This window comes from Castanea sativa, chromosome 6, assembly GCF_040712315.1.
Source record: "Castanea sativa cultivar Marrone di Chiusa Pesio chromosome 6, ASM4071231v1".
In the NCBI taxonomy this organism is placed as follows: domain Eukaryota; kingdom Viridiplantae; phylum Streptophyta; class Magnoliopsida; order Fagales; family Fagaceae; genus Castanea; species Castanea sativa.
The window spans coordinates 55212975-55234564 of NC_134018.1; the positions used below are offsets into that span (position 1 = coordinate 55212975).

General features: G+C 34.7%; 2 protein-coding genes, 1 long non-coding RNA gene and 1 pseudogene across 3 annotated transcripts; 2 read left to right on the top strand and 2 right to left on the bottom strand.

Annotated features, from left to right (window-relative positions):
• Window positions 1-322: 322 nt before the first annotated feature.
• Window positions 323-2069, top strand: LOC142640205 (protein NUCLEAR FUSION DEFECTIVE 4-like; annotated as a pseudogene).
• Window positions 2070-4111: 2042 nt separating this feature from the next.
• On the bottom strand, window positions 4112-8180 carry LOC142641192 (F-box protein PP2-A13-like). The gene is made up of 3 exons (XM_075815599.1): window positions 7104-8180; window positions 6888-7006; window positions 4112-4752 (listed from the first exon to the last, which is right to left on the bottom strand). The coding sequence occupies exons 1-3, from the start codon at window positions 7413-7415 to the stop codon at window positions 4347-4349; spliced, it is 837 nt and encodes a 278-aa protein (XP_075671714.1). The 5' UTR covers window positions 7416-8180; the 3' UTR covers window positions 4112-4346.
• Window positions 5331-6880, bottom strand: LOC142641193 (uncharacterized). Its single transcript, XR_012845324.1, has 2 exons — window positions 6582-6880; window positions 5331-6269 (listed from the first exon to the last, which is right to left on the bottom strand). It is a non-coding gene; the product is annotated as an uncharacterized LOC142641193 (long non-coding RNA).
• A 10757-nt stretch (window positions 8181-18937) lies between the features above and the next one.
• Window positions 18938-20844, top strand: LOC142640206 (uncharacterized). Its single transcript, XM_075814290.1, has 2 exons — window positions 18938-19552; window positions 20113-20844. Exons 1-2 carry the CDS (start codon window positions 18938-18940, stop codon window positions 20842-20844), a joined length of 1347 nt encoding a protein of 448 aa, XP_075670405.1.
• Window positions 20845-21590: the final 746 nt, after the last annotated feature.

Here is a 21590-nt window from a genome sequence, read left to right on the forward strand (position 1 = left end):
AATTCGCATCAAACGCCTACCCGAATAACAAGAGCACGTCAGGCAAAGTTTTCATGCAAATCTTGCTGTTTCAGACATGCAATAGCCCCCTACAATGCTTATTCCTCATCCAAAAATTAAGCAGAGATACTAGATATGCGTATCCAAATTAAACTCTTTTATCTACAAAATGAAAAATGTTATCTAGCATCCACATAACATTAGGGAAGGATTTTCAACAAATTTTATCTTCATCTCAACCAATTTATAAGTAAAAAACTTGTATTCTTTCTCCATAATTGCACTACACGAGAGAAGTGGTAGAGAGATTTTACACACAACCATGGGTACTCACACTACAGGCACCAGCTGTGGTCTCTGCAGCTTTGTAATACAAATGCTCCGAGGCCAATGTTTCATGATGTTCGCATCATTCTTGATCATGACTGGTGCAGGTGCCACTTATCTTTTTGGTGTATACTCCAAAGACATCAAAGCCACCCTTGGCTATGATCAATCCACGCTTAATCTCCTAAGCACATGCAAGGACCTCGGAGCCAATGTTGAAGTCCTTTCTGGCCTTCTTGCTGAGGTAACCCCAGCACGGTTTGTGTTATTAATTGGCTCGGCCGGGTATTTTCTCATTTGGCTTGCCGTATGCAGAAAGATCCCCAAGCCCAAGGTTTGGCAAATGTGTCCCTACATATGTGTTGGTGCAAATTCACAAAATTTTGCAAATACACTGGGGCACTTGTGACATGTGTGAAGAACTTCCCTGAAAGCCGAGGAATCATGCTTGGACTCATGAAGGGTTATGTAGGCCTTAGTGGAGCAGTATTTACACAACTTTATTTGGCCATCTATGGGGATGATTCAAAATCTTTGATTCTTCTTATTGGATGGCTTCCGGCTTTAATTTTCATGGTTTGTGTATACCATCAGAACAATGAAAGTCTCTTCCTACCCAAATGAGCTAAAGGTTTTCTCTGAGTACCTCTATATCTCAATTGCCTTAGCTTTGTGTCTCATGGGGTTAACCATTGCTCAAAAGCAAGTCACTTTCTTTCACTATGGCTACGTGGGAAGCTGTGTTGTCTCTTTGTGTTTTGATTTTTCTTCCCCTTGTTATTGCAATAAGAGAAGAACTAGCTACTTGGAGGCAAAAGAGAAAACCAGTTGATGCACCTAATACTAATAGGATAACTGTGGATGAACCACCATTGCCATAGTCAAAACCAGCTATTATATCACACTCGCAAAGTTCAGAAAATCAGACTAGTCAGGATATTTCATGTTGTGGAAAGATCTGCAAAAAACCAACCAGAGGTGAAGATTACAGCATATTGCAAGCTTTATTAAGCTTGGACATGTTGATTATTTTTGTGGCTACATTTTGTGGACTAGGTTGTAGCTTAACTGCAGTGGACAATCTAGGACAAATTGGTGAGTCCTTAGGCTATCCACAACACACTACTGGTACCTTTGTTTCTCTGGTAAGTATTTGGAACTATTTTGGTAGAGCTTTCGCTGGATTTGTATCTGAAATCATACTTCTAAGGTGGAAAGTACCACGCCCTCTTATAATGACCCTTTCCCTTGTGTTATCTGGGGTTGGAGACCTCCTCGTTGCCTTTCTAATACGGAGTTCTGTCTATATTGCTTCTTTGATTATTGGTTTCTCATATGGAGCCCAATTGACTCTACTTTTCACCATTATATCTGAGCTTATTTTTGGATTGAAATATTACTCCACTCTCTTCAATTGTGGCCAACTTGCGAGCCCTCTTGGATCGTATATATTTAATGTACAAGTTGTTGGAAAGCTTTACGATAAAGAGGCATTGAAGCAACTTGCGCTTAAGGGGATGACTAGATCAATGGTGAAAGAACTGACCTGTTTGGGCAAGGAATGTTACAGGCTATCTTTTGTAATATTGGCAGGTGCAAACTTTTTCGGAGATCTTGTTTTGTTTGTTTTAGTTATGAGAACTCGTGACTTCTATAGAGGGGACATATACAAGAGGTTTAAGGAAGAGGTAGCAGCTAATGAGAAGGAATTGGGGGTTCATGTCGCTACAGAACAGCATTAAGGTGCTAAAGCATGGGGGTTGTAGATTGAAGATTCTTCTTGGTTTTTTCTGTTTTTTGAAATTTTAACAAAAAATTTAATTATTGGTTATATCAAAAACTAGCAAGAATGCTTCTATTCTCTTATCTCATTATAATCCTTGTTAACTTTCTACCTTTTGGTGCCTCTCTTTCACTGGGTGTCTACTAGTGAGTCTATTTTATTTTAAATTTTTAATAATGTGATACTAAATACATCTCTTTATAACCATGAAATGGACTCCTTCCATTTTACTTAAAGTGAAGAGGATCCTTCATTTGAATTAAATTGTGAGGATCCTGCATCCTAATTCATGGATTTTGTGGCTTTGTGCATGAGGGCACCACATATGTCCAAGGTTGTCAAAATCGGGATCTTATGTAGGATCGTGAGAAGTAGATGGGATCGTAGATCGTAAGATTAGATCATGGAGCATAAGATTCTACATTATTTGAGAAAAAACAAAAAATACACATTGGTATGTTAAATAATCACATAAATTATACATTTATTGATACAATTACCATACATCATTACATCCATTTGTAATGACACTTTATTGAAGAGGCTAAAAATCTCAAAATGTGATACTTTATTGGAATATTTTTTATTTGGGTTCAATTGACACCTCTACCTTAGAGTGGAAAAACCTGATTTATTGGGATTTTATTTTTCATTTAAGTCTAATTAAGCCTTCTATCAAGTTAAAGAATATTACAAAACACTAAGGTCATTTAAGATCGTCAGAATAGTACGATCCTACCGATCTGAATGATCGAAAGATCCTTGAAAGATCCGGATCGTTTTGTGCAGATGATATCGTAAAATTGTAGGATCATAGGATCCAGATCGGAATTTTGACAACCATGCATATGTCATTCAATATTCATAGTTAAGGGTGAGTTTAACCAGAATAAGGCTCAGGTAAACATGGTTTTTAAAGTAAATAAAAAACCATAAAACATATAATTAAATTGGGCATTGGATGTTCTTCTCAAAAAACAAATGGGGGAACAATGTATTGCCCTGGATGTACACAATGCTATAGTTCTATCAATAAAAATTTCTGTCGGTTTTACTTAAAAAACATTGGGCAACTCATTGACCTATGCCAAACAATAACCTAAGCCCAAAAGCAGCTAATGCAGGGCACAAGCCAGTACTATTAAGCTACTTTATGTGAGAGCAGAGTCCAAATTATGCTTCTTCTTTTTTTGGTTTAAAGGAAATATTCATTAACTAAGCAGCCAAAATGGCTAAGTTGGCAGTAACATGCCTACAAAAGCTTTCCCCATTCTCATCTGCATACACTAAGGCAGCTAAATCAGCAGATGGGGGAACATCAAAAATTACAAGATCTTCCAGAAGATTACACCAAATTATGCTTGGCCTAACCTAAAAACATCCTTATCTAAAGGGTTTATTTATTTATTTATTTTAATGTTGGGGGAGGGGCATTGACTCTAGGACAGGGACCAGAAATGACAACAACCAGAAAGTGTTGTCAACACAACAAGCCAATAGGGATAAAGATAATAGATTTGCAATCAAGAGACAAATTATAGATAAGAAGGATGCCGCAATCACTGATAGATAAGCATAACATATCCTACATTTTTGGGAAACAAAAGAAACACCACAAAGACCAAAGTTACTAGACTCTCAATGATGCAACAGCACATCTAAGCATTGATGAAACTTCCCCTTCTACCAACCAAAAAAAAAATTCTAGGCTTATCCTGCAAGTCGGATACCAAAATTACTAGTAGATACAATGCTTAAAGCCTCAAACAATTTCATTAAAAAATTGTCATTAATACTCAGGGTGCCTAAGGCAGCTTGACTCAAGACTAAACGGCTTCATTCTGCATTAGAGAATGCATCTAAAGAAGGAAAAAGATGGTCAGGGTACCGAAGGCAGCTCAAGCACAGCCAAAATAATTGTTTTTGTTCAAGGGAGACTAGGGAACAAAAAAAAAAAGGGAAATTAATAATCTATTACAAACGTGAAGCACTATCAACAAATGCTAAGACAAAATAAATCAAGCATTTTATTATATTGGTCTAAATCAAAGGCAAACAACCTAAAAAATCAACAATGGCAAGCAGCAAATATACACTATCATACATGGAAAGAACATTGTGAGCCCCTAAAAACCACAATAATTTGAATGTTCTTCCTTTGGGGGCAGCCAAGCATCTATTGGGCAGCACGCCTCTATAATTTTACAGCTATTCCAGCTTACAAAAGCAGTCTAGCCTATTTTCCTACACTGGTGGGGCGTATAAACACAGAGTCTACACAAAGTCCACCTTTGGTGTGAGTGCAGTCGATCTGAGTCAATGAAAATTTGATGTTCACCAATGCATTGGTGCTCTTGACAACAAAGTCTCCTGCATGGTATTGGACCCAATTTCCCGGATTGTCCAAATAGCACTGTGATACAGCATGCTGACCATCAGAAGTTGTTAGCTCGAACTTCACAGGTTTTATGTCCCAGCCATGAACGTGCTCATGATTGCAAAACCGACGACCCAGTCTCTTGGAAGACCTACCAAGCTGGAGTCTGAAAAACAAACTGTATGTCCCTGGTGGAAACTGGAACTCAAATTCTCCATCTACTTGCAACCACCAGATTTGTTGAAGATAAGCAACTGTATGGAACCTACATGCAAGAAAACATACATCATCTCAAGCTCTCAAAAGGAAACAAGAGCGCTGATCAGAAAATCTAAACACCACAACAACAAAAAAGAAGGAAAAGTTGGTTGATAGAAATTTTCGCAATTGTAACTTTTTTGCTAGGTGTTTGTCCAAACCAACTTTCTCTTGCTAGACTGATCACTTGCATATACTCTCCTATCCTGTATTAAATAAATGAGAATTAGAATGTAGTCCGTTACTGTAGTAGAAAACACGCAAAACAATAACATAGCAACCGCCAGAAGCTTAATGTGATTCGGCCAAAATGGCTATGTTTACAACAAATCCATTACCAATGGTAAGGACTACAAATTCTCAACATAAAAATTGACAACCTTTAAGACTCTCAAACCCAAGACCTCAATACACTCAATGGTACTCTCACACTACACATTAGACAAAACGTTGTCTTTCAACTCCCAACACAAAGCACACGAGCTATTCTATCACCCATATGTATAATAACTATTAAACCTCCTTAAATATCTTCTTACTAATGTGAAATTACCACCCTACATAGAAAACATTGCATCACCTTAATTTTTATTTTTATGAATATGAGACTTCAAATCCAGCAAGAAATCTCTAAATGTACCAAATCATTGGTGGGACTCAAGAAGTCTCTACCTCCAACCCATGAGGAGAAGTCTTCATTGGTAAACTTTTGGGTACCCTTTGGCACTCCTTTGTGGTAGGGGTACCCCACCACGTCCTCAACATTTGATACAATCAATTCCATTCAAGCAGCATTTGAACTTCTTTTTTTTTTTTGACTGAAGCATTTGAACTTCTTAATCGAACTTGAGTTTTCAATTATATCAATTAATTCTTAACAAACCTCACTATTTTCCATCCATCACTATCTTTCCTTTCCTTTGTGGAGATTTAACCAAACACTAGTCCTAGGTTTTTGTTCCACCTTTAACTAGATTGTAAGAAATTCTTAATAACCTTCTCTTCCTTCATTACCTCCAAAGCATCTTTACTAAATTATAACTCCACTTTTTGCAAAATAATTATAATTCAAAGAATCCAACCAATATAAAGAAATCAAATTCCTTCCAAGTTCTGCTACATGTCTCACATTATCAAAAAGTTTTTACAAACCCATCAAACATCCTGATTTTCAGTATACTTGTCTCCACAACTTTGCATTCCACAAAGCCAACATAACAAAATATTTATCGCAGGCCTTGTATTTGTCAAACCATTGTTTACATAGACAGAACCTAAAACCCATGAAATTTTAACCAAATCCATACCTTTGGAAGCAATCAAAACATGCTCCTCCTCCTCCTCATTATCTACTGTAACAAGTGTTGCATGCACAACCTTCTAACAATCATGACTTTTCTTAAACATTTCCAGATCAGCTCTCAACTACCTACGTTGATATTGTAAATATCCCAACTCCTAAGACTAATTGCACTCCACATCATATATCCTTGCTTGGTCTAGAATTTGATCTTGACTTCTCCCCTGTCAAAATTACCACAACGTGAGTTTGAGTTCATCATTAATGGCCCAACTTCAAAGTTATTTGTTGGTTTCTTTAATTTCTTTGTCTCCAAGAGAACTATTGTCACCTTTTTTAGCTTGAATGCTTCATTTCCAACCAAAATATTGTCATATATCATAAAGGAAGGTGAGGAAAAACACAAGCACCTCCAATTCCACTTTAATTAAGATCAACCTTTTTAAAAAACACATGTACCTCCAATTCCACTTTAACTAAGATCAACCTTTTCAAAAAACACATGCAGCTCCAATTCCACTTTGATTAAGACCAACCTTTTTAAGTTACAAAGGACGGTTACCAAAAGAGAAACAATTTGCCAACACTTGGAATCATATCTCCAGATCCTGCATCACTTCAAAGAATTTTACTCTCTGGATCCAAGGCTAATTTTGACAAGTCATAAGTCAGAACATCTCAACTTCTCAAGCAGGACATAACTTCAAATTTAAGCCACAAATCATACCATACTACTATTAGTCAAACAAACATTGCTAGTTGTAAATTTAGGATCGAATCAACTACACTGACAGATTCCAAAAATCATCCAATTGATATTTGACATAATCAACTTAGCTCACCTAGATTCCTCTGTCGAAAGGTGATTCCAGTATCTCCGGTCATCTATTCCGGTTATCCTCAGAGCCTTTGATGAAATCGCCAAACAAACGCCACCCGTACTTTTGTGCAGCCAAATTTCCTACAACAAACAAAAATTCCCAACACAACAGATCAATAAAATGAAAAAAAAAAAAAAAAAAGCCTCAACACATAAAAACAGAGATAGAGAGGTATACCTTTGTGCCGTCATCAAAGGGATTAGGCCTGCAAAGCCTGGCATAGACATCCTTCTTCCCCAATTTGCGCATAGTTTCCTCATCAAACACTTTCTCCATAATATACCTATAATTCGTCGGCAATTTCAATTCCCATATAAAATCCGCCCCAGAAGCTCCTCGAAAAGCCCGATTCAACCGGGCCAATTTGCAAATCTCAGGTGGGTCCAAGAACATCAAAACCGATGCTATACAGCTCTCCGGTATATCCCCCAACCTGGGCTGCAATGGTGGATCCGTGTCCGACACGCCAGCAGACATATTAGCACCCATCTCCACCCCAAACCTAACCAAACCCCGTGAATTTAAAATCCTAAAGCTGAATCCTTTATAGTTATAGAAAGAGAGAGAGACCCAAAACCCAGAACTTGAATTTGGCTTATAGCTTGAATTTGAACCTGAATATAGAAATTCTCTGGGAAAGACTGAGAGAGAGAAATGTAGTATCAAACCCAGAAATGGAATTCAAATTCATGGGATTTGAAGCCCCTGAAACTGGAAAATTTGATTTAAAAAAGATATTTTGGATGAGGACTGCTGACTCGGTCGGATTTTCAGAGAGAAACTTGAAAACCCAAGAATTTAGCACCAATAGATATAGAATAACAAAAAAACAATCGGAACTCCAAAAAGCTTAAAACTTTTTTGAGTATTTTTTTTTTTCCAGACAGAGATATTGAAATATCTGAATCTGTGGTGGGAAACAAACATCGAATTGGTTGGGTGTGATTACTAGAAAGTAGAAAGCTCACCAACTATGCTCACACGTGCGGACAGGATACGATACAATAGTCAGCCGACCAGACAAGAAAGTTCTACAATCGAGAAAGTTCTACAATCGAGAGAGAAAGGTTTTACTGAGTTTCATAATTCCTGGTTTTGCGTAGGATTCATGAAGTTTAGTATTTATCTATCACGCTTTTACTACAAAGTCTACAACGTTGGAAACTAGGGAACCGGAATGATATATGTTTTGAGGCTCTGAACGAGAGTGGCACATACGCGCCAAAATCTGGTAGTGGTAGTGACGATGGTTATCAACTACCAAGGGATGAAAGCTTGGGTGGAGTGAGTTTTTCACTCGACGCGACACGATTGAAATACGTGTTCAGTTTTTATTAGAAATTAAAGAGAGACGTTAAGTTCACAAATATTTTTGTGATATTTTCACAACAAATCACAGGTGGTTAGTTATTATTGGTTCAAATTTAAACTTAATACTAAGATTATTTTTTTATTCCAACAATAATAACTAGTAACAACCTATCACTTAAGATTTGTTGTAAAATGTTGTAGACGTATTATTTCTCATTAACTAACTAATGCGTGTTAGTTTTAAAAGAAATGATATGTCCACAATATTTTTCACAATTATTTTACAAAAAATTTTAAGTGGCAGACTGTTACTAGTTGTTATTGTTGGGGCAAAATTTTAATTTTAATCTTAGGTTCAAATTTGAACCAATAACAATTAACTACCTATGATTTGTTGTAAATATATTGTAAAAATGTTGTATACGTAACATCTCTCTAATTTTAATTAGAAACTTAATTAATTCTTTGGCACGTGTTATGGGAGTGTGGCATTTTTTTTAACTATTATGTCCACAATATTTTCATAACAAATATTACGTGACAAGTTATTACTTGTTGTTACTAGCTGTTATTAGTGAATAAGAAAGTAAGTGGTGGATTTAAATTTAAAACTTGTAACAATCTGTTAATTAAGATTTGTTATGACAATATTGTGAAAATACTGTGGAGGTAGAATCTTTTTTTTTTTTTTTGCTTGCTTTGCTTTTGCCTTTTTATTTGGGAGACTCATTATTATTGCAAGTCTTGTGGTTGTGGAAAGGGGCGGGGCTGTGTTGAAGGGTGGGGGGAATTTTGAAAATTTATATATAATTATTTTAATGTTTTCAAAATTTACTCTATAAAAATAAGGGTTGTCCCTCCCAAATATTTGAATTAGTCCAATGATGCTCTTAAAAAAAAATTGGTCTAATAGTAATAAAGATATAACTTTATTTTTCGCAATTTTATTTTTTTATTGTAAAATGTGCTCTTATATCTGTTAAATATTTGATAAAGTTTGACATCAAACATGTTTGAATCTATCTTTTTTAACCCGTTATGTAGCGATTAACAAGTCATTGACTCATTAAAAAAAATTTGTCATTAAAACTATACATAAAATATGTCTTTAGTTACCACATAATAGGTTAGAGCAAGATAGCTTCAAATATGTTTGGAGACTAATTTGTTCTCCAAGTTTTGGATCATTCATATTTTTGAAAATTTCATTAATTCAATTGAAAGATTTTTTACTTACTTTAGTATAAAATTTGATAATTTGTATTTAAAATGAAATTTTCTAAGAATTTCACTATGAAAATGAAAAAAATATATTTTATTTTATGAAAGATCACCATCAAACATAATTTTGATTGAAAATACTAAACTCTATTTTTTTTTTGTTGGGTATGTATATATATGTGTGTGTGTGTGTGTCTGTGTGTGTATATGTATGTATGTGGGGATTATCTTGACAAATATATTAGTGCTGCAACTTGGTCCTCCAAACAAAAATTCTTAGCTCCACCCCTAGTTGTGGATAAGTACTAGTAAACAAATAAACATATATTATACTTTCTTTTCTTTTTTTTTTGAACCGAACATAGATTATGCATAGTTTGTTGAGTTTAATAGTACTTAATAAATTCACCCACCAATCTTGAATTTGATCTATATCTAATATGTTTAATCATTTGACTAAGAGAAAGGATTTGATTTAATTTAAAACTAACTAAACAATTGATTGTCAACCAACTGTGGTCTTTCTTTGAAATTTTCAATGCATGTTATTAAATCCGTTTTCCAAGGGAACCATCTTTTTTTGTTATAACCCTTAGTTTTGTTCTTTTAAAGTGTTTTCTGTTAGAATCGCCTGCTTTGATATATGCACAGATTACTAGTTTAAGATTTCCTTTTTTTTTTCTTTTTTTTTTTATATATGGGTTTAAGATTTCCTTTTGACTTTTATAATTTAAAATTTATGTCACCTAGTAGCTAGTGGGCATGCTCATTGGTCCTCTCCATAAAAACTAGTAAAAAAAACCCCAACAACAACAACTTGTCCTGACGCAGCAGCCCAGTCTACTGTACCACGTGGTCGTTAGTTACAAGGTCATGTCGTCCTTGATATAAAGGACTGACAGTTTCCTCCCAATATTGGGATAGTCAAAATGGTTGGAGACAACATTTTTTTATCCTTTGTTGTCTCAGTGTGATCTGTTCCGGTTCCATACATTTTCAAATCTACCACTACATTCTTTTGTGCAACAATATGATGTGCTAGGCAAAACTGTTTCTGAGAAAAAAAAATTAGTCTATGTAATGTGATAAGTAGTCAATATTACAATCTGTCATATGGGGATAAATGTGGAAAAAGCAGGTCCAACCTAAGGCTTAAGCCTAAGGCTCTCGATATAAAATGTTTTTACCCTTGGTAAAAAAGGTCTAGTTACTTGTCGTAAAAGTCCCAAAATTTTATAATAATACACTTAATAAAAAATTTTGTTATGTACTTTTTTTTAAAGAGTGGTGTTAAAGATATTACAAATTTTACTATAAGCTTACAAATTAAAATGTCACTAATCACAAATAATAATTTGAACATTTATTAATTAGGTTGTTGAAGTTCATTGATTAGAGTCATTGTCAAATCATATTATAAACATTTTGTAGTAAATTTTGTAATGGTTTTAATATTTTCCTTTTTCATTTCTAACAAGGCCTCTAAAATACAAGACTAATAGAAACCTAACACAATTGAAACCTAACTGTTTAAAAGAAATATATTACAAATGTGTTAGATAATCAATGATAATTAATCTCCTTTAATAATCTGAGACTTTACTTTTTGTAAACTAATGTTCTAAGTGATAGATTGTTGACATTAGTCATCTAATCTCCTACATAGCCATACACTAAACAATATCTGTATCTCTTCAAGACAAGATATATAATTAGAAATTAGATTGCAACTTTACATAATTATGTATTGTCTTATATCCAAGATAAAGTAAGCCTTTTTTTTGTGTATGAGACTAGTATTGCTAAAAACATACGTGACTTGTTACATGAGATTGACAAGGTAACTGGTATGGCACCTATGTTGTGTAGCTAGCATAGTAGGATCTTGTGTCCCAGACATGACACTAATGATAGGCCAAACATCTTTTTGACATGGAAAAACTATTGTGGCATGTAGGATTTTTTTTTTTTTTTTTTTTTTTTATCAATATACTAGAGAACCCTAAGTTCATCCTAGATTAATTCATGATTAGTATATTGTTCTTCAAATACATGAGCAACATTTGGTTTAAGCTTCTTATGCCATGATTTTCCTAACACAAAATAACAAGAAGGAATTCACCATTAGGCATTAACCATTACCCATAAAATGGGTTGACCAGTTGGCCCTATTCACATTGATGTTGCACAATATAACCTCTCCTAATTTCTCATTTTTCCATACAAATCTTTAGTTTTCTAACTAAACCCTGTCCATACTATTTGAATATTAAGATCTTATCCAAATCTTAAAGGTTATCAATGAGCTAGAGTTATCGTTTATGTTATATTTTTATTTCCTTAATAAGCAATAACAGTGAAAGAGTCCACCTTGTTCCCCTTTAACGTTCCACCATTCACATCAAAAGAAAAAAAAAAAAAAAACGTTTCAAGTGAAAAGGATGTAGGTTTTATCCTCTCAACTTCGCAACCAAAAAAAGTATCTGCTTTACTTTAATTTTTCCTCTTGAGCCACAACTTTTGTTGATTGAAAAGACGTAAATTAATAGGGTAGGATTACTTTACAATTAATTAATAAATCCATTAGGAAAATGATAAGTTGTTTCTTTTGCTAAATTGAATGTAAGTAATTTATAATCTCCACTTGTCTATTTGAGATAATGAGAGTTTTCGTTGACCAACACAAAAACATGATAAGTAGTATAAAATAATTTGTCAATGTCAATCTCTCTTGAGCTGAGTCAGATCACCTGAGTAAGGAGATAACCATTGCGAACACATCCTCAACGACCGCAAGTGGAGATCTCAAAGCTGTCTCTAGTGTTTGATAGCTGGGATTTCAATCATGTATGATGTATGCATGTATGTTCACATACAAGCTTCAACCCTTCAATCCATATACAATTTTTTTTTTTGGAGAATTATATAATTAAAATAGGAAAATAAAGATTTGAATCTAAGGGTCCGTTTAGTTTGTGTTGAGGTTGTATTCCATTTTTTATTTTCATTTTCTGTACTTATTTTCTATACTCAAATCTTGTACTTATTTTTTGTTTCCATCTATTTTTTTGTTTGGGACCCATCACAAAAAATTGAAAATATACCTCTCTTTTGTCAAATTAAACTGACCCTAAATGTCTCCATTAGATATACAAAAAAATGTTAGTTGATAATAACGGTCATAATGCAAGTATAAATAGAAGTTTCATTTGTGTAGGAGAAACATATTTCAAATTCAACACAATACCAAAACTTTGTTTGTTTATCCTTTGTAATATCACTTACAAATCACTCCATATAAATTTAAGCTTCTCTTGTAGTGAGTTTTCAGTTTTGTTTCATTAATGTATCAGTCTTGTTCAATTTTATTTTACGCCTTATTACTTCACTCATTTGGGTTAGTTCAATTTAGAATTCAATCACGTTTGATTTCGGCCCTTTTATAAGTGCTAGTGTTATAAGTCTTGTCTTCACACTCTTTCATTTTCCATCTCCTGTATCTTCTGTCTATATTATCTCAAAAAAAATTTAGTCATGCTTAATCACATTTAAATATGCATGCATTATTATGCTTCTCAAATTGAAACAATATTGAACCTTAAATTTCTAACTCCCAAATTAATGAGTAATTATTTAGTAATTCTAGAATAATTTTATTCTCTCTCCTCTCATATAATAATAATTCACTAAAAAAAGAATCAAAAGATACATTATGTTCAGGGTCAAATATGACGCCTCAAGTTAAACGTGAACAATCGCATTTAACATACATAGGGACATGGCCACATGGGGCTTTTTCATTATTGGTTATGACTTACGACCCATGTTTCAGAAATAGGATTGATTAACATGCACTTGAAGAGGTCATCTTCTTCGATTGACATGCACTTCAGATTGACATTAAGTGAGGCCTTAGTGGAGGAAAATATGCTCTGATCCCAAAGAGCCATGCACTATGATTGGTGAATTCTGCACAATTAACTTTTTACTTTGCTTTTCTAGTTTTTACTTGTAAGGAGATTAAGTGATTTTAAAATTTTAATTAAGGCTAGATTCTCCGAAAGGTTAATGATACCAAAATTTCTCATTGGTTAGATCTCATAAAAGAATGAGGGAGTACACATTTGCGGTACTTGCAAGGTACTCTATATTATCTCAAATCAACCAATTCATGGCCAAACAAGTTTTTCACAATAAGGTCATTTTCTTGGGGGAAACAATGGATGCACTAGGCGACTTTCTTATGGTATCTTTTGCAAGCCCATTATCATGCCAAATTCTAGTGTTTTGACCATTCTTGATAACCCAGCAAGAAACCTTTAGGAAAAGGGAACAAGATTTTCTCCATTTCTAGAAAAAATGGCATTCTTGCCCTGGAAAAAGGTTCTCTTGTCTTATCAACTTGATGAAACACTCTGAATGGCTACTTAATTGCTTATTGATTTCAAGGCTTTCCTTATCGATCTTGAACCAATTGTAACACTTTTTTTTGCATGTTAACATCTAATATAAATAATTACTTCTACTTATCTTTAAATCTTGTATCCGCAATAATGACAAAACTTATATATAATGATATGACATAGATATTAACTATTGTGGAAATGGGTTCACATATGCTTCTATCGTTTTCCTAGGGGGCTGTACTATCATTTTCTCAATTTTGTCCTGTAAAATATTTCTAAATCTTGTGCATTTGTTGGTTGAATGTGCAAATGAATTATGCCATTATACTAGTTTTTTCCTCAAAACTTTTCTTGCAATGGCACCTTGTGTTTACCTATCAATTTAATTTTTTTTTTATGAACCAATATTAATCTGTTTTTGTTCAAGCAACAACTTAAACATTTCATTAGCCATATTTAAACCAAAGAACATGTCTAAGTGGGGCTGTAGGTTTATTAGGCTCTTGTGTTTTTGGTCACTTCCTCTTTACTAACTAGTTGAATTCTTGCACAAAGTGTGGTGCACCTTATTGTTAGTTTTCTCCAATATTTCGATAGGTGTTGTCAAAAATTTTGTAACTTAACTGATTGGCACCTCAATTTTCAATCCATGGCCAAACAAGTTTTTCACAATAAAGTCATCTTCTTGGGGGAAACAATGGATGCACTAGGCGACTTTCTTATGGTATCTTTTGCGAGCCCATTATTATGCCAAATTCTAGTGTTTTGACCATTCTTGATAACCCAGCAAGAACCCTTCAGGAAAAGGGAACAAGATTTTCTCTATTTCTAGAAAAAATGGCATTCTTGCCCTGGAAAAAGGTTCTCTTGTCTTATCAACTTGATGAAACACTCTGAATGGCTACTTAATTGCTTATTGATTTCAAGGCTTTCCTTATCGATCTTGAACCAATTGTAACACTTTTTTTTGTTGCATGTTAACATCTAATATAAATAATTACTTCTACTTTATCTTTTAAGCTTGTATCTGCAATAATGACAAAACTTATATATAATGATATGACATAGATATTAACTATTGTGGAAATGGGTTCACATATGACATCGATATTAACTATTGTGGAAATGGGTTCACATATGCTTCTATGGTTTTCCTAGGGGGCTGTACTATCATTTTCTCAATTTTGTCCTATAAAATATTTCTAAATCTTGTGCATTTTTTGGTTGAATGTGCAAATGAATTATGCCATTATACTAGTTTTTTCCTCAAAACTTTTCTTGCAATGGCACCTTGTGTTTACCTATCAATTTAATTTTTTTTTTATGAACCAATTTAATCTGTTTTTGTTCAAGCAACAACTTAAACATTTCATTAGCCATATTTAAACCAAAGAATATGTCTAAGTGGGGCTGTAGGTTTATTAGGCTCTTGTGTTTTTGGACATTTCCTCTTTACTAACTAGTTGAATTCTTGCACAAAGTGCGGTTTACCTTATTATTAGTTTTCTCCAATATTTCGATAAGTTTTGTCAAAAATCTTGTAACTTAACTGATTGGCACCTCAATTTTCAATAGAAACATTCAGGATTTAGATCCCACCCCCCAACTATCGATGTGTAAAAAAGATATTTTAATAAATTTCATTGTAAAAAATTATAATCTTTAGTTATTTTATATATAGACAAAATAGAAATTCACTAAAAGTAGTATAGCGATTTGACCATACTATATATACGTGTTTACAAATTGAAAATTGCATGATATAGTAATTAATATAGATAGACATGTTCATGCCTGCTAAAAAATACATATATCTTTTAATTGTTATTTTTGTTTACATTCTTGATTGTGTGTTACTAAAAAAAATTTCCCTTTTTGTTGGACATGGTTTCAATTGTTGCAAAAACAATTAAATTTGAGTAAAAATGCCATATTTCAAATTGTTTCTCACATATTTTTTTTTCTCAAATAAATCTTAGAAATGATGTTAAAATTTCATTATGCTTAAAATGATTAATATAACAATATAAACATATTTATTATATTAGTAATCTTTCTAATTACATACACACACACACACAAAGGAGTAAGGAAATTTAAAGGATTAAGATTAATTTTAGTTAATTCACAAATATTTAATTTTTTATGGTTGTTGTGACAATTTTTGTCAAAACAACTAAACATGAGTAAGAATGTCATATTCTAAATTTATTATTATTATTCCAACTAAAAATTATTTTCTATATAGAATTTATAAAAATAATCATATAAATTCATTTAATATAAACAATTAATGCACGCCAATAAATAATTAATATATGCATTTACTCTATTGCCTAATTCAATGAACTAATACTTTAATATGAATGCAAACTTTGTTGAAGTAGAAACTAAATAAAGAGATCACCGTGTACCCTTGGTGCAGTAGTCACTTCACAAGTATAAATGCTTACGCGGTGGTCATTCTACAAGTATAAATGCTTGTGGGGTGTGGGGAGTAAGGGCTGGGGTTCAAGTCTTTAGGAGAGAGTTTCACGCACATATACACTTAGATTAGGCTAGAGTAGAAATTCTATCTTGTAAAAAAAAAAAACGAAATAAAGAGAACTTTAAGGAATGTGTCACATGGCACAACTTCAGGCTCTCCAATATAAAAATCTTTGTTTATATATATATATATATATATATATATATATATATATATATATATATATTGATATTGATGATGTCCCTCAACATCAATTTCTTTTTGGGTCTTGATAAAAGGTTCCAAATAATGAATTCCTTCTCGTTTCTAGTTACCTTTTTCAGATAATTCATAGAAATATAAGAAAGTCATTCCCTTGAATTTCTTTCTTAATTCAGAATCTAAGCCATCTTGAGCTAATTTGACATTTTCTGCTTCAAGTATTGTGATTAGACATCTCATTCTAGATTCCTTAATTATCATGATAAAACACTAATTTGCGATTACCCTTACTCTTTCTATTCCAAATCTGTAAGTGCAAAATGTGTGAGAAAATTTCCTCCATTTCTGCCCAGGCATGGATCGAATTTGATGATAAATTTGTATGCCCCACAATTGCTTGTCCAGTTAAGGAATTTGGTAGCGTTCTCAACTTACAAAAATTGTGATTTGACAGCTCCAGACAATATGGGTGAACCTTAAAATATGCTCCATAGTTTGTATTATCATCATTTCCAGTAAGATGACAGAAAAATTTGGGACTTTTTATCCTCTAGGAAATTCTACTTCTCTATTGATTCAAGGATATGGGTGTTTAGGTCCGGAACACAAATTTTCCAAAGCAAGCTTATATTCAAACAATAGATGTGTGGAATATGAAATAAAAGCAATACCAAATTTGGTAAACTACTTTAATGCATAATTAATTACAAACACAACAGCAATTAATAGTTAAAAAGTAAGAGAAAAGAGATGCAAATACAAAATAACCCCGATACATGTCATCGAAGAGGAAACCGAAGAACTCGACGAAAAACCTCTCTACCGCCCTCCAAGCGGTAAAATGATCCACTAGAAAATTAGTTGGGATACATAAATAACAATAGACCCTCCAAGCCTAATCTACCCGATGCACTTAAGCCCTCCAAGCTTCTTACTCTAATAAGGTTACGCTGAATTGTGTTTTCTCTAGCGTTCCGATTCCTGTAATAAGCTCCATATTGCATCCACCATTCTTGGCATCTTCTAATTCTTCCCAAAACTCCAAAAACACTTTTAATACTTTGAATGGGTGTGAGTAGTGTTTGGGTACATATCTCCTCTCAATGGGTATAATAAGGTAGGTGTGTTGTAAAAGTCTCTCTTAGGGTTTTTTTTTCTCTCAATAGGCTCTCTGGAAGCTTTCTACATTTCGTGGGTATAAGGGTATTTATAGTAGGGTGTGAAATGGAATGTGAAAATTTAGTTTTCAGCAAAATAAAGCGCACTGGCGAGTCACTCGCGACTGGTATGAGTTGCGAGTTCTAGTTGCCAGTTAACAAAAAGACCAGGCTGTACTTTTTTTCCTGTAGTGATCTAGCTGTCGTGACCCTTCAACTTCCTGCATGCTTCACACGTGTGCCATATTTTGGCGGGTCGCCACTCGCGAGTCAATCGCGAGTTCCAATCACCAGTTGCTCCTTGTTGCACACACTTGATCAATTCTTCACACTCTCTCACACACAACCCTAGCATTATTCCCACATAAATACAGGGTTTCTAAATGCTAAATTACAAGCAAATTTGGCATGGAATAAAGCCAACACATAGCTAAATAAATTCAACTTTACATGGATAGTCACTCCAGTCATCTTCCTTAATTAAATCATGGGTGCAAAATCGAGTATCTATAGGCTTCGAACCTTAAATGTATAATCTGTTGAGAAAAGAGGTTGCAACATAAGCTTTAGTTTAATTTTGGTTTGAAGTTTTTATTTTTTATTTTTTAATGAGCTACTTGTTCATTGCCATGTAAAACTGATGAAGTTTTAGATGTTGGAATAGCCCCCAACTAGAGATCATGACTATCGTCAACTTATCATCTTTATCTCTTTAAGAGTATGTATAAGTTGCTAATGTTGCTTATAAATAATTGGTTGTTATATTTGTTTGGTCAAGAATGTTCTTGTTCTTTATGATTGTCTCTTAATATTTTCTGACCCAATGACTATGGGCCCTTAGTTGGATATATTTAACATTTTTCTTGGTACTACCAGCCAATGGCGCCCTTAAAAGCCCCCGACCCCGATGGTATGCCTCCAATTTTTTTCCAACATTATTGGGATAGTATTGGTGACGACAATGTTAGGGCTGTTTTATTTTGTTTGAATGCTAGAGAAGTTTTGTCCGGTTTAAACCACACTTACATTACACTCATTCCCAAAGCTATATCGGATAATATCCTGGTGGCTTTTGAGACCCTCCACCACATGAAGATAAGAAAGGTGGGTAGGTGGGACATGTGGCTCTAAAGTTAGATATGAGTAAGGAGTACGATAGATTGGAGTGAGAGTTTTTGAGGATGATTATGGTGAATGGGCTTTCATCCCACGTGGATAGGTTGGATAATGGAATGTGTTAGATCAGTTACTTATTCTATCTTGGTTAATGGTGTTCCAAAAGGACACATTATTCCATCTAGAGGTATTTGGCAAGGGGATCCTTTATCCCCATATCTCTTTCTTCTTTGCTCAAAGGGTTTGAATGGGCTTATTCAACATGCAGTAGATGGGGGTCAGATTGAAGGTTTTTCTCTTTGTCGCTCCGGCCCGAAGATATCGCACTTATTCTTTGCAGATGATAGTCTTCTATTTTGCCGGGCTCGGGTAGAGGATGTGGTAGCCATCCAAGCAATCTTGAGTCGTTATGAGAAGGCTTCGGGTCAAATGATTAATGCTACAAAAACCACCCTTTTCTTTAGCAAAAATGTCTCGGATTTCACTAAAGAAACTCTAAAGAATTTGTTGGGAGTTGCCGAGATCAAAGAGTATGAAAAATATTTGGGCTTGCCAGCGGTGGTGGGAAGAAAAAAGAAAGCTAGCCTACATTACATTAAAGATAGGGTGTGGGGGAAACTTCAAGGGTGGAAGGAGAAGCTACTCTCCCAAACAGGCAAAGAAGTATTGTCGAAAGCAATTGTACAAGCGATTCCCACCTTCGCTATGAGTTGCTTTCATCTTTTGGTGAGTCTATGCCAAGACATTGAAATGCTTATCTGAAAATTTTGGTGGGGTCAAAGGGGGGATAGAAGAAAAATCCATTGGAAGAAATGGGAGGTCTTGTGTAAGCCAAAACTAGAGGGAGGGCTGGGTTTTAAAGATCTTTGTAAGTTCAATGAAGCCATGTTAGCAAAACAAATATGGAGATTGACCCACAATACGGATTCCCTCTTTCACAGAGTGTTCAAGGCTAAGTATTTTCCTCATGGTAGTGTGTTTGAAGCAAGGTCTGCCATGGGTTCATTTGCATGGAAAAGCATCCTCCGTTCAAAAAATTTAATTGAAAGAAATGCCCGTTGGATATTTGGGGATGGCAAAAGTATTTGGGTCTTCCAAGATGCTTGGTTACCAAATTCGAATGAAGGCAGAATTTTATTTCACAGAGGCATCCTAGCCCCGGATGCTACAGCTGATGTGCTCTTAGATCCCTTAACAGGGGGTGGAATTTAAGTATGATTGACCAATGTTTTTACCCCCCTGATGCAAAGTGTATTAAGTCCTTGCCCCTGTGCATCACTCCCCAGCCCGACTCCTTGGTGTGGCCAGCTGAAAAAAATGGTCTTTTTTCTGTTAAGCCCGAATATAAATGCCTCTGTGATGTTCTAGGGGCTGGTACTTCTGTTGCAGACCCTGCGGGGGTTCAGAAGAGTTTGTGGAAGGGTGTGTGGAAGCTCAAAGTCCCAGGCAAGATCAAGCATTTCCTTTGGAAGTCTTGTACCAATTCGTTGCCCACTAAGGAAAATCTGGCAAAGAAAACCATTATATCAGAGAACATTTGTCATCTCTGCTCTGAGCATCCGGAAGATGTTTTGCATGCTCTGTGGGGTTGTTCAAAGGTCCAACAGGTGTGGCAAAGGAGTTTTGGTTGGTTGGATAATAATGATGTTGCAGCAGGTTCCTTTTTTGATCTGGTCCTTCTTGTGCAGTCAAAACCAAGGTTGTTTCTCCTGTTTGCAGTCACGGCTTGGGCTGTCTGGCACCACCGTAACAAGTCTCGCCTCCAAGCAGCCACCATTCCTCTTAATCATATAGCTGTGTTTGCAGAAAATTTTCTGCAGAATTTTACTGAGGGTCACGGGCAGAAGCTGCCACCTGAGAGAAGAGCTGCAAGTGTCGTTAAATGTAGGCCTCCGAGTGAAAATGTGGTGAAGATTAATTTTGATGGTGCAATTTTTGGGGAATCAGATTGTGCGGGGCTTGGTGTGGTTATTCGTAACTCAGAGGGCCATGTGCTGGCGAGTGGCGGCCCTCTCTGAAAAAATTGTGAAGCCTTCGTCAGCGGAGATGGTGGAAATATTGGCTGCTCGGCGTGCGGTGCTTTTTTCTTTTGAATCGGGTTTCCTTTGCTCAGTCTTTGAAGGGGACTCCATTGGGGTTATCCAACTTCTACAGAATAGGCTGATGTCCCATTCCCAGGGGGTATATCTTAAAAGACATAGTGCTTATTTAAATTCTTTCCAGAGTTGTTCTTTCTCTCATGTTGGTAGGTTAGGCAATGCTGTAGCGCATGCCCTACCCCAGAGAGCTAGATTATCTTTTTCTTCAGAAGTTTGGACAGAGTCTGTTCCTCTATTCATCTCTTCCTTTGTAATGTCCGACCTTTGGGTCTAGTTTTTTAATGAATTATCTCTTTCTCAAAAAAAATAAAAAATAAAAATAAATTCTTGGTACTACCAGAAAGACCCTGTAACTTTTATATTATTTTATAAAGAATCTGAAATCTCTTTATATGGATATTTAGCAGGAAGCCCATCAATGTACTTAAGAATATTGATGTTAATACAACCAAATCTTTAACATACAAGGGTCAGTCGTAGAATTCAGATCCAAATTGGAATTCAGTGTCAACTGTCCTTTTTGTAACATCTTCCTCAATCACCAGCCTAGAAGGAAATAAATAAATAAAAATACCTTCAAGCCTTCACAATCATTCGCCCAACCAGTAACCAATACAAAAAATAAAATAAAAAGGGAAAAGTATATTATATTAAATTAGTGATGT

Excerpts from the sequence above, each read along its gene's own strand:
- LOC142641192 (XM_075815599.1), bottom strand. The coding sequence starts at position 7,415 with ATGGGTGCTAATATGTCTGCTGGCGTGTCGGACACGGATCCACCATTG. Across the intron at positions 7,007-7,103 it reads CCTTTGATGACGGCACAAAG|GAAATTTGGCTGCACAAAAG; the intron begins GTATACCTCTCT and ends TGTTTGTTGTAG. Across the intron at positions 4,753-6,887 it reads CTTTCGACAGAGGAATCTAG|GTTCCATACAGTTGCTTATC; the intron begins GTGAGCTAAGTT and ends TCTTGCATGTAG.
- LOC142640206 (XM_075814290.1), top strand. The coding sequence starts at position 18,938 with ATGGAATGTGTTAGATCAGTTACTTATTCTATCTTGGTTAATGGTGTT. Across the intron at positions 19,553-20,112 it reads TGAGTTGCTTTCATCTTTTG|CCCGACTCCTTGGTGTGGCC; the intron begins GTGAGTCTATGC and ends ATCACTCCCCAG.